The sequence below is a fragment of the Thalassophryne amazonica genome, chromosome 23, assembly GCF_902500255.1.
Source record: "Thalassophryne amazonica chromosome 23, fThaAma1.1, whole genome shotgun sequence".
In the NCBI taxonomy this organism is placed as follows: Eukaryota; Metazoa; Chordata; class Actinopteri; order Batrachoidiformes; family Batrachoididae; genus Thalassophryne; species Thalassophryne amazonica.
Window position 1 is genome coordinate 27,273,483 of NC_047125.1, and position 11,199 is coordinate 27,284,681.

Here is an 11,199-nt window from a genome sequence, read left to right on the forward strand (position 1 = left end):
GAAACAGTTTGACACTCCAACATGCAGATTGTTGCCACCAATTTGCATGCCAATTCCAAAATAAATCTTGCCAAATTTATGAAAATAGGCAAAATTATATGACCACTTACTGAGTAACTGAATATTGTCAGACCTTTCCAAATATGCCAGAGTGTGTACGAGCTCTACCATATGAGTGTCAATGCACATGCGCACTACACTACTCCTGTGTTGTTCTCACTTTTCCACAAAGCAAAAATGTATCCATTTTCATTTAAAAACTCTTCTGTGGAAGAGTACTTTCGCTAACTGTTACCCTCTCTCTGCACAGATTACACCAGACTTGTCATCGTTTTGTATCACACTGTACCACATAATCATTTTAAAAAAATAAAAAGAACATCCAATAGTTTCCTGATCCCTCACAATATTCTACAACACAGCTTTTGCCACCACATGCACCAAGCTTCAGGCTGCCATTAAGCAACTTTTTCTTGTTTTTGTTCATTCATCAGTAACGTAGACAGTCAGGCATCAGAGGTCAGAAAGAGGAGACCACCCTAGAGAACAGGATCCCTTTGACTGGAAGGACTCAAACAAGGGACAGACTTGTTCCCATTTGCAGAGGAGTAACATTCCATAATCTGACCTACTGTTCATGACTTCTGAAATAAGAATAAGATGAACTTTAGCATCCCAAAGGAAATTATTTTGCCAGAGTACCAAACAGTAAACATTTAACTTGACTTTAGCACTTAGCAAACTTAGCATTTATTTGAGCCATCTTTTATAATGTTGTGCTTTTGCGTGTGTGTGTGTGTCTGACAGTACCGAGTTATTTCAGGATGTCGGAGGAGTTCAAACTGGCATCGCTTCAAAAAGCAAACCATTTCTTTGGAACCAGAACTGGAAAATACAAAACAAATCTGACTCTCAAAATGCAAAAGTAAAATGCTACTTATTATAAACGAATAATCACAATCACCAATTTGAAGCTTTACCTGGATGTTGTGTAGCTGCTGAGAGTCATTCCTGCTGAGAAGAATTTTACATCACAGGTTAAGACTGGTCAAGATGAAGTACGGCACTGCTACAAATCTTGAGTGGGCTGTGCGTTTATTTACACACATCACACGTATTTTGGACTTTACCGTTTATGAATGTATTTCAAAACACTGATGTGGTTTTATGAGTATTTATTATGTCCATTTCATTTGGCAGCAGCAGAAAGATGATTTAACATTTCTTTAAATTAAAAATAAAATTTAATCTGTTTGTGAAGCTGGGCATTTATTTTGAAAATACTAACGCTACAAGGCATTAAAACATGGACCACATTAACAAAAATGTTGTGTATGATCACCTGAAACCTAAAAAGCATTTCAAATTCATCATTACAAACAAATATAAATAATAAACAGGTGTTAAAGCCCATAAATAGTAATTTTGTTATGAACATGAAAAAATAAAATAAATTAACAACTGAGGTTTAAACTTCCATTGTTTTTTTTGCCACTTATCCAGTCTAAGCAGCTCATCCCACACTTCCCTATCCCCAGACAAGTTTTATAACTTTTCCTGGAGGGATCCATGGCGTTCCCAAGCTCACTGGCAAATATAACCCCTCCAGCGTGTCCTGGATTTTCCCCGGGGACATCCTCAACAGATGCCCAGACTTTTTGACGCAGCGGTTCCTCCTGGGTATTCAAGCTTTTCACCCCGTCCCTAACTGTAAGCCCAGAGTCCGACGGTTCAAACTTTATAAAGCGTGAACAGTCACACTTTCACGCATTAAAACACAAATCAGTCCAAGTTTGTCCCAAATCAAACCTATAAACAGCAAATGTTAAAGACAAACTTTTACAAGAAGATAAAAATGAGAATACTTTTTTGTTCATTTACCTGTTTTATACTTGTATCATTTAAAACACTGCCAACGATTCATTATTTTTAATAAATTATTTCTACTTTTTAACAAAACAAATACTATCATTAAGCATTAAAGTTCAGGTCAAGCTTCCCTTGCAGACCTGCTAGCTTTTTCTTCCAAAGGATGTAAGAATGATTTTAAACCAAAGTTCTTGCATTTATCTTACTCAAGCAAAGGCATCCCTCAGTTTTGATATCTGCCAATGTATATGGCGTCGATTTTAACTTTAACTGATTTAACTCCTGTAAATCCAAAACAAGCTATAATGGCAGCTAACCGTTACTCATCCCGTTTTTCAAAATCCTGTATTACCGACATATAACCTTTCCGAAATGATGACCATAGTTCACAATCACAAGATTTTCAGCTCACAAAATTATTCATATAATACACAGTCTATACTTGCTTGCTGAGCTACCTACATTGCCTAGCTATCATCTAGCTAGCTTGTAAACAAACTAACTCTTATGATCAGAATAATCATTTTAATAAATAACCCCAACTTCAGTTATATAAACACACCAATACTGGGATTGCAACAAAGCTTTCATGCCTTTCTGTTCATGAAAATGAACAAATAAAATTCGACTAGCACACTCGGAGTGTGACAGGTGCTTTAAAGTTGTGCAAACAAAATGTTTTAAAATGCTTTTCTAAGATACAATACAAAGCAATACTTTATGATCTAAATTAAAATATCAAACATGTTGGCAATGTTTTGTTCTTTTTGATGAAATGCTATTATTAATACAGTACTCAAATACTGTTTTCTAGAACCTTGCATGACTTTTGAGATCACGTTTGTCTGCAGAGACAAATCCTTAAAACCATAAAAAGTGGCCAATAACATTTTAAAGAGACCAGTCTTCAAAAACAGCTTGTATCAGTTCTGTGCTGTGTTCAGATTGACGTTTGGCTGCCAATCGTGTCTTCCTCTTGACATGATTATAATTCTTGCAGCGGCAGAACTCAGGGCTCTATTCTAGGCCCAATGAGAAATTAATACCATGGACAATTCCAATGATGATGGGTTGCCATGCAACCAGGTATCTCAACCAATCAAGCAGCTGCCCGTACAATACATGTGTCTTCTCCCAGCTGGCAAGAAATTGCGGAATTAAGGAATAAGGTCAGTTACATCCGGGTTGTATTCTATTAAAATACTGTTTCAAAGTCATGTAAAAAAAATAAATACCAGTCCATCTTCAGACAAAAATCAGAAAACATAGCCAAAAGGTTTAGCTTTGATTTTCAAATGTCCAATAAACCATGTTTATTCCTAAAAACCTTCTCAACCATCATGATGACAGAACTCATCGCAGCAGCACAGAGATGGCAAAAGGATACGGGTTATTCATCATCTTCTTCAAGTCAACCTTCTCATTGCAGTACGGGCACGTTTGCTTCTTACCCACAATGCACCAGCCACGGATGCAGAACTCATGGAATCTGAACGGATGGGACAAGTTAAGTCACAACAACTCATACAGATCAGCAAAGGAACTGTTGCTAATATTTGGCGAACCAAGGACACTGCAGAGTTATAGACAGTGAACTTTACTGTTCCTGTCTAACGAGAAGAGATGTGATGTAACAACTTGATCATCCTACCAGTTGTTGCGACTGCTGATGTAATACTAATCAGTGTACAAACCAAACACAGCGGCTGGGCTAACGCTAGCTCCTGACACGCTACATTCAGTGCTTTGTTTAACAATGTTAACTTGACAGCCAAATTGTGAGGGACTTCCCCATGTATAAACAAAGTGACACCAGTGAGAAAACCCATCTTTTCCTCATGAAACTTGATTTTAAATACATTTTATTTGCAATGTTAACATGTGTCAAATATGTCATGAAAACAATCTTGCGATTTTCATTAAATAGAGTACTTGGAGCGTGCAGCACAGGTGGTATTGAAGCAGAGACCTTCTTGGTAAGAGGCAAGTGTGCTAACTACTTGCACCACTGTGACATAGTGATGTCATTTTGTATTACATATAAATAAAACTGCAAAACGACAAAATGCATAAATCGTACTGTGGTGACTCTCTCACAAGAAGGTACTGCAACATATGTATAAGACGTTGCCTTGCTGTGCCATAAGGATACATGTGCCCACAGGAGAGCTGGTAGGTGTCTTCTATAAATCCTTCCTCCTCAATATCCACAAGAATCTTCTGGCCACACACGGCACAGATGTCCATGGTTAGATTCCTGCTTGGCATTCCTCCCTTATTGTAGTACTGGGGGACACAAATAATTCATAGCATACATTTAAAATGATGAACTAAGATGACACTTGAGGACTAATTACAGCAGTGTAGTCCTGCACTCACACAATAGTGTCCTAGTGGTATAAAATGGTAAAAGCATCCGTCTCAAATTTAAGACTCAGATCCTCCGCAGGCTTAGTGTAAAAGTTCGGTTGGATTTTGTCAAACATATACAAATGAAACCATCACGAAATAAGTGTCAGACCCCGATGGTAGAAGCCATGTAGTCCGAGCAGATTTCGGCGAAGTCCCTGCCCATCACGCCGTAGTAAAGACCATAAAACAGCATGACTACACCGACATCCATAGAGTCTTCAGCCTTTATCCTACAGAGAGACAAAGTTGTGCATTCATGTGAGGGAAACCCAATTAAATTCCACCAAAATCCTCAGCGGCAGCAACAACTCACCGGAAGAAAACATTGAAGCCGAACATGGTGAACATGATGGCAAGGTAGCCCAGGACTCCCACTGCGTAGCTCAGCTTGTAGATCAACAGAAACCACTTGTACACCATCCTGTAACACAACCACACGCATATGAACGTGAGCAACCAACATTTAATGTTGGGAAGGAAAAGAAACTACAGCATGTTGTGAGCAAACGCCAAGCCGTGGCATTTACCTCGGCGTCCTGCAGGCCAGCGGCTTGCGAGTGGCTCTGAAGATGACATAGCTGGTGATGACTGAAAACATGCCCCACATGGACAGAAACCTCCACCAGTAGAGTTTGATGGTGAAGTACAGAGGAACCACCCACATCTGGAGCAGAGTGACGAGCTGAGGGCGAGTCGCACAGTCACGTGATATGAAGCGTCGCTGCAGATGAACGCGAGGACGTTATGATAGAAGAAATTTTTTTTTTTAAAAAGGGGGGGCACTCACGTTGTAGGAGCGATGGTGGTGCTGTTTCCACTGCACCAAGACAATCTGAGCCACCACCAGTGTGGCGATGAGGATGAGCACCATCTCCGCGTGCATGGCCTCATGACCTCTGTGCTTCACGTGCAAACGCTCGTGCTGCAGCCTGCAAACAATTTACAGGCAAGATGAGAAAACTTTGTAACCATGTGAGCATCTGCAACAATTATGGAGATGGGGAGAACGTTTAAACAGATCATCAACTTCAATCACTTCAGCTCATCGGTTTTCTCAAATAAATAAATTCATCATGTCACTGACAATTTAAATTCGAAGTATTACATTATCCTGTAAAACAGACTTGGAAAAACATATTTTAAACATTCCACCAAAATGTTGACAGCTGATTACCATATTTTAAGACTAATTTGCACATTTGTAAAACAAAAGCATGAGTCTTCTTTATCATCAACTCGTTACTTTGAGGTTTTTGTTCACTCATGTAGTGAACTTTTATGATATTCTTCTATTCCTGGAGTCAATTTTGTTTTGTGCTTTGATTCACGAGAAAGTCCTACATTATAATTAACAACAAACATGTTTTTTCAATATACAAGTTGCACCCGAGTATGACCTCTCAACTTAAGACTGAAAAATAGTCACCGTTCAAGTAATTTGGAAAAATGCCAAGTTGTCAGTTTCTAAAATGAAAGTTTGAAAACGTTTACTACGAACCGATTTGAAAGCCTGAATTATATATTCAGTTTTACTCTTTTCAAAAAAACTTTGAAGCACAGCACTAACTTTTAAATGTGGAACTGTTTCATATGCATGCACATGCCTGAACCGCCCAGCAGGTGGCAGTGAATGAATGAACTTTATTGCTGTTAACTCCCATTTATAAAGAATTTATTTGCAAGATGCTCAAACAAAACGCCCCAAGTGGGATTAATAAGGTTGTATTGAAGATGGGCACTGCATCAAGAAGCTGCTTTTTCAACTGATTTGATGCATCAAATTTCACCAAATTTTAAACTAGTTCCTCCTGGTTACATGCCCTTGAAAACTGGAGGCAAATAGGCTTTAGCAAACATTTAAACAGCCGTAAACCAACACTGAACATTTGAGAAACTCACCTTTTGTGGGGTTTGAACAAGTTGTTACGGTTATAAATGTATTTTATGTAGTTTCATTTTGTTGACAAATGAGGAAGGCTACTCAAAAGTGAAAACAAAACATTTATTATTAAACAGGACTCATCCCCAGATTTTGACTGAATGAATTAGTTATATTCAGCATTTGTTTTGTTGAGTTTGTGAATCAGTGTCTGTATTTTTCTTACTTCCAGTTTTCTCTGTGGGTCATTTTCAGCAGGTCGTCCTGTAACGGACAGAAATCGCAGCCAGTCTCAGAGGATATTTATGTAAGTTAAACACACCAACCAAAACACAAACGGAACATTTTACAGAAAATTAACTTCACGCCGCTGATGTGCCACGTCGATCTGACGGCTGTGCTAACATTAGCTTCTGCTAATTGTAGACGCTACCAAAAAAACGAAACGAGTATTACTTCAACCCATGTAAACAGCTGAAGTACTAATTGAGATTCACGTACCTGCGGTTGTAAATCCGCCATTTCTGCGAAGTTTATGCGTCACTTTCCTCCTCGCAGGTTAACATTCAGCTAGTTAGCCCTGCTAACAGCCTCAGTACGGAATCCCAGCAGGGACACAAACATGCAGCGTTCACAATCTGAATTAATCAATACCACCAATGTCTTTTTCCCCCTCGATTTGACCTTTTGTACAAAATGTTTCCAATATAAATCACCATTGTGGTGTTCCTAACCTTACATATTTGAACAAATAGATTTTCAAAATGTAAAGTGACAATTCACCAAAAAAAAAAAAAAAAACTTAACAGTCGTGACCCTGTTCACATTATGCTATAGTCATAGGCAGATTTTATGAATAACACTGAAGATGTTAAAATATATAATTTGGTTTAGGTGATATAACTGATACGCTGCAACAGTTAAAAAAAAAAAAAAAAAAACTGGATACTTTCCCATCGACTTTAATAGGAACCCATGAACAGACTGCATACTTTTAAGAAAAAGAACAATTCAATGAAAGCTATAGGGTGCACATCATCACTGAAATCTCAAACTGCACAGGAACTGTTCCAAACTTGATCTGCAGTCATATGGGTTATAAAAAAAAAAAAAGCTAATTCCTGAATAAACTCAGTAGACAATTTTGCTGTCGCAACTGACTGAAAACCCAGATGTGTGCATATATTCAGGAGACATCACCTGTTTTCTCTCAGTTTCTCCACTGGGCCATTGTTACGATTCAAGAAAATGAGCTTCTGCTTTGTATTTTTCAAGTTACCTTTATTTTTTTTCTTCATTGTAAACCACAAAACAAATGATTTTTTTTTCCCCCCCATGAACATTGACAGTCTATCATCATCAGCATGCAGAGAACACAAGTCTTCCTGTGAAGGCACAAGAAGTTCTCCAGAGCTTTCTCCACTACTTTTAAATCTTCGCCTTGTGACTGGACAGTGAAAAGACGAAGCAGCACATCTTCTCAGGTGGACAAATGGAAACCTGCTGGAAGCACCAAACCTCAGTCAACATGTAATTTAATAAATCAGTCAACATGTAATTTAATAAATCACAACAGCAATCATGTTCGCTCAGACATCCAAGGAAGGTTTGGACCGTCATCGGTCTGCTGACCTCTGGTGGAAACTACGAATGGCAGGAAAAGACGTCATCATGGCGAAACAACTTGTCTGTACATTCCAACTAGTAAACACTAGGATCCGAGCTACAGACCTGTTTGAGAAGGTGTAATCATCATGAGGCATCCTGTGATGCTTGGATGATCAAACACAAAGCACACCAACAGAAAAGTTCACTCTGGGGAAAAAAGGAAAAAAAAAAAAAATCCAAAGTCGTAACTCAACACTTCATTAATACTGAAAGGTACTAAATTGGTTTATTCATTTCATGTATTAAAAAAAAAAGAAAAAAAAAAAAAAGGCAAACACTCAAGGAAAATCACTGCTTCTTGCCTCCCTGGTTTGTTTTCCTGACATTGGAAGATGAGGGGAAAAAAGAAAAACTTTATTCCTCTATCCACTGCCACCTAAACCTGTTGTTCACACAGTCATTACCTCTTTTCAAAATTGTGAAATCTGCCATTATGTTTAATTTTTTTTCTCAACTTCAGAAAAGAACCACAAAATGCAAATTAAGCAGGCTAGAGTTTGCATGGACACAATTTGAAGTTCTTCCCAGACACGTAAATTTAATCCTTCAGTCTGTTTCACCGCACAACAAGCCAAATTATTCCAAGTGTTTGTCATAAAATAATCCAAACTAGAGCACCGTGCTTGTAGAGTGCAAAGGTCCTAACTGATCACGTCTCTGTTCCACTTAATGAAACTTGTCGGATTTAATGTTGTATGTTAACAGCGTTAGCACTTTCAGTAGCTGTAGCTATAATCACCCGTTAGTTCCACTTAATGTCTGAAAAGTATACAGCTCATAACTTTTAATGTCCACAAAGTAAACCGTTAAGCGAACCACTGTGCAGTCCCCAGATATGATTTAATATACACTCGAACCCAGGTTAGGTGGTTTGGACTTCAGAAAGGCATGTTCAGGCGTCTTTCATCACACGTTGAGCCACGAATGCTCCACCCCTTTATGCATTAATGAGTTCTGACTGAGAAATATCAGAAGTATCCTAACAAAAACGAAACACCTAAATAACCCTTTTTGACACATACGAGTGTCTATCAAAAATAAACAAAAAACTTGTACTATCAAAAATAACCTGGAAATGATCACCACTTAAGTAAAAACCTGGATTTCCATGAAACTTCCGTCACTGAAAATTTGGGGTACAAGAATTCACCAACAATCAGAAATGCATTGAGGAATTGTACAAGAATGTAGAAAGTCAAGTCACAATAAATCATATCAGCCTTACAATGCATTGTAGCTCATGAACATACACCCAGAATGATCTTGAAAGCCACAAAACCCAACTTAAAAACAAACTGCGCTCACTGAATCATTCGCTCAGACATCCAAGGAACCCCAGAATCTGAGATACAAACCTGATTGAGATGGACCCATCACCGTGACTGATGCCTCCTGTGATGTTTGGGTGGACACGTACATGGCTTTCACTGAAAAATAATACGACACATTAGCTGTGTAAGAGGACACTTAAAACAAACTACAGTTATAGTTCGCTCAGACATCCAAGGAAGGTTTATACCATCATCGGTCTGCTGACCTCTGGTGGAAACTACGAATGGCAGGAAAATGCATCATCACAGCGAACTGTAAAAGCATCAGTTATATTACAGCTGTGCACAACAAAAGCTGGCAATTCTACCAGGATCCGAGCTACAGACCGGAGTGAGATGGACTCATCATCGTGGCTGAGGCCTCCTGCGGTGTTTGAATGGATGCACGCAAATCATGACTTTCCCTAAAAAACAATAATAAAAGAAAGGTTAGCTGTGTAACTCAACACTTCAAACAAACAATGCTGAGTTACAGTTCGCTCAGACATCCAAGGAAGGTTTGGACCGTCATCGGTCTGTTGACCTCTGGTGGAAACTACGAATGGCAGGAAAAGACGTCATCACAGCGAACAAAGCTCATATAGCCAACAATGCGCTTATACACAAGATCAAAGCTGCTAAAATGGTAAACGTAACCATTTTCAAGGTCAGTAATCTGGGCATATAACCTTGAGGGGGCAGGTTTTCTCTGTGAAAACATTGCAGACCTCAATAAAAATACATGTAATTTGGTCACCTTTCAAAGGGGTCAGACTCAAAGTCAATTTAATGTACAATGGTTCATTTTAGGTCATCTTTGTGTATAAATCTCACCGTTTGAGGCAATGTTAGCCATCAGCTGGCTGTTAGAAGCAAGTTAGAGACAATAAAAAAAAACTAGCTGATTTCAATAGAACAGCATACAGCCCGAGCGTGCTGTCACTGAGTGGCCAATCATGGAAGCACGAATGCTCGCCTTCGGATCAGCCACTTCATGTCATGTGTGCGCCAACCTCGAGGGATACAGTGTAGGACATTTGGTGTTCAGACAGATGTGTACAAACTGCAGCTAAACCTAACTCTGAATGGGGTTTAAAAGGAGGGGGGGGGGGGGGGCGCTTGGATTTCATTTCCCTTAAGTCTGGAAATTGTACAGTATTTCTAGAATCATGCAACAGCTTTAAAGAAGCCGAGAAGCATAATTCTAATCTACAATCCACCAAAAGTCCCTTTTCCTTTGTTAAAACCATTACGATTTGAGGTTTATTAACATTTAGGATTGACTCAGAACGGTGAATTTGTCTCAAAACCTCACAGTTGATAAATGTTTATGGTTGAAGAGGATATATTGTAATTAGAGAACAGGAGCTGGACTATCCAGCGCGGTGACCTTCCGAAAGTGTCCACAGGCCCACACTGCCATGACCACGTGCGCACGATGGCGGGTGACAACATGGCGTCCAAGGTGGCAAAAACCAATGAAGAATTTTCAGTAAAATAAGTTTCTCCCAAGGCGAGTCGTCAACCCAGGCGTCCGGAACCGTAAAATTAGACACGATCTTTTATTTATTTATTTTTAATTTAAAGGACCAGCTTCCCATCATTTAACTCATGCCATATTTTTACACCTACTTAAGAATGTCACCTTTAATTTGGAAAAAAAAAACGGCATTTTCACTTACATCATAATAAAATTAGCAAACACCGTCGCTAGTCGCATTTTTGTAAAGTTTAACATGTGGTGGAAAAGTAAAAATAAAAAAAATACCTAAAAAAAACCATCGTGCTACTGTTATAGCTTAACGCAATGTGTTATTTGCCCACTAACGTGCTTTTAAAAGAATATTTACCTCAAAAAAGCGCCGCCTTCAAAGAAGCCACCAAACCACCGACAGCAAAAGCGCGAAGAAAAGGAGGAGGAGCAGGAGCTTCTTCTTCGTCTTCTACTGCTACAGCTTTTCTTCGGTGGATCGGGTAGTAGGGCCGAACTGCGTCTCATCGCCACCTACAGATACGGAGGAAAAATAATATTTCAAATACATTTTTAACAGTATCATAGTT

General features: G+C 38.9%; 1 protein-coding gene, 1 long non-coding RNA gene and 3 other non-coding genes across 5 annotated transcripts; all 5 read right to left on the minus strand.

The window, feature by feature from the left end:
- Positions 1 to 1,160: 1,160 nt before the first annotated feature.
- rnf175 (ring finger protein 175) lies at positions 1,161 to 6,784 on the minus strand. The gene is made up of 9 exons (XM_034165163.1): positions 6,662 to 6,784; positions 6,387 to 6,424; positions 5,069 to 5,210; positions 4,809 to 4,963; positions 4,595 to 4,702; positions 4,391 to 4,511; positions 4,022 to 4,155; positions 3,257 to 3,358; positions 1,161 to 3,007 (listed from the first exon to the last, which is right to left on the minus strand). The coding sequence occupies exons 1-9, from the start codon at positions 6,680 to 6,682 to the stop codon at positions 2,887 to 2,889; spliced, it is 942 nt and encodes a 313-aa protein (XP_034021054.1). The 5' UTR covers positions 6,683 to 6,784; the 3' UTR covers positions 1,161 to 2,886.
- A 628-nt stretch (positions 6,785 to 7,412) lies between these two features.
- On the minus strand, positions 7,413 to 11,068 carry LOC117505504. The gene is made up of 5 exons (XR_004559089.1): positions 10,989 to 11,068; positions 9,487 to 9,563; positions 9,184 to 9,255; positions 7,892 to 7,975; positions 7,413 to 7,660 (listed from the first exon to the last, which is right to left on the minus strand). It is a non-coding gene; the product is annotated as an uncharacterized LOC117505504 (long non-coding RNA).
- LOC117505523 lies at positions 7,746 to 7,838 on the minus strand. The gene has a single exon (XR_004559107.1). It is a non-coding gene; the product is annotated as a small nucleolar RNA SNORD14 (small nucleolar RNA).
- LOC117505521 lies at positions 9,319 to 9,411 on the minus strand. The gene has a single exon (XR_004559105.1). It is a non-coding gene; the product is annotated as a small nucleolar RNA SNORD14 (small nucleolar RNA).
- On the minus strand, positions 9,636 to 9,728 carry LOC117505522. The gene has a single exon (XR_004559106.1). It is a non-coding gene; the product is annotated as a small nucleolar RNA SNORD14 (small nucleolar RNA).
- Positions 11,069 to 11,199: the final 131 nt, after the last annotated feature.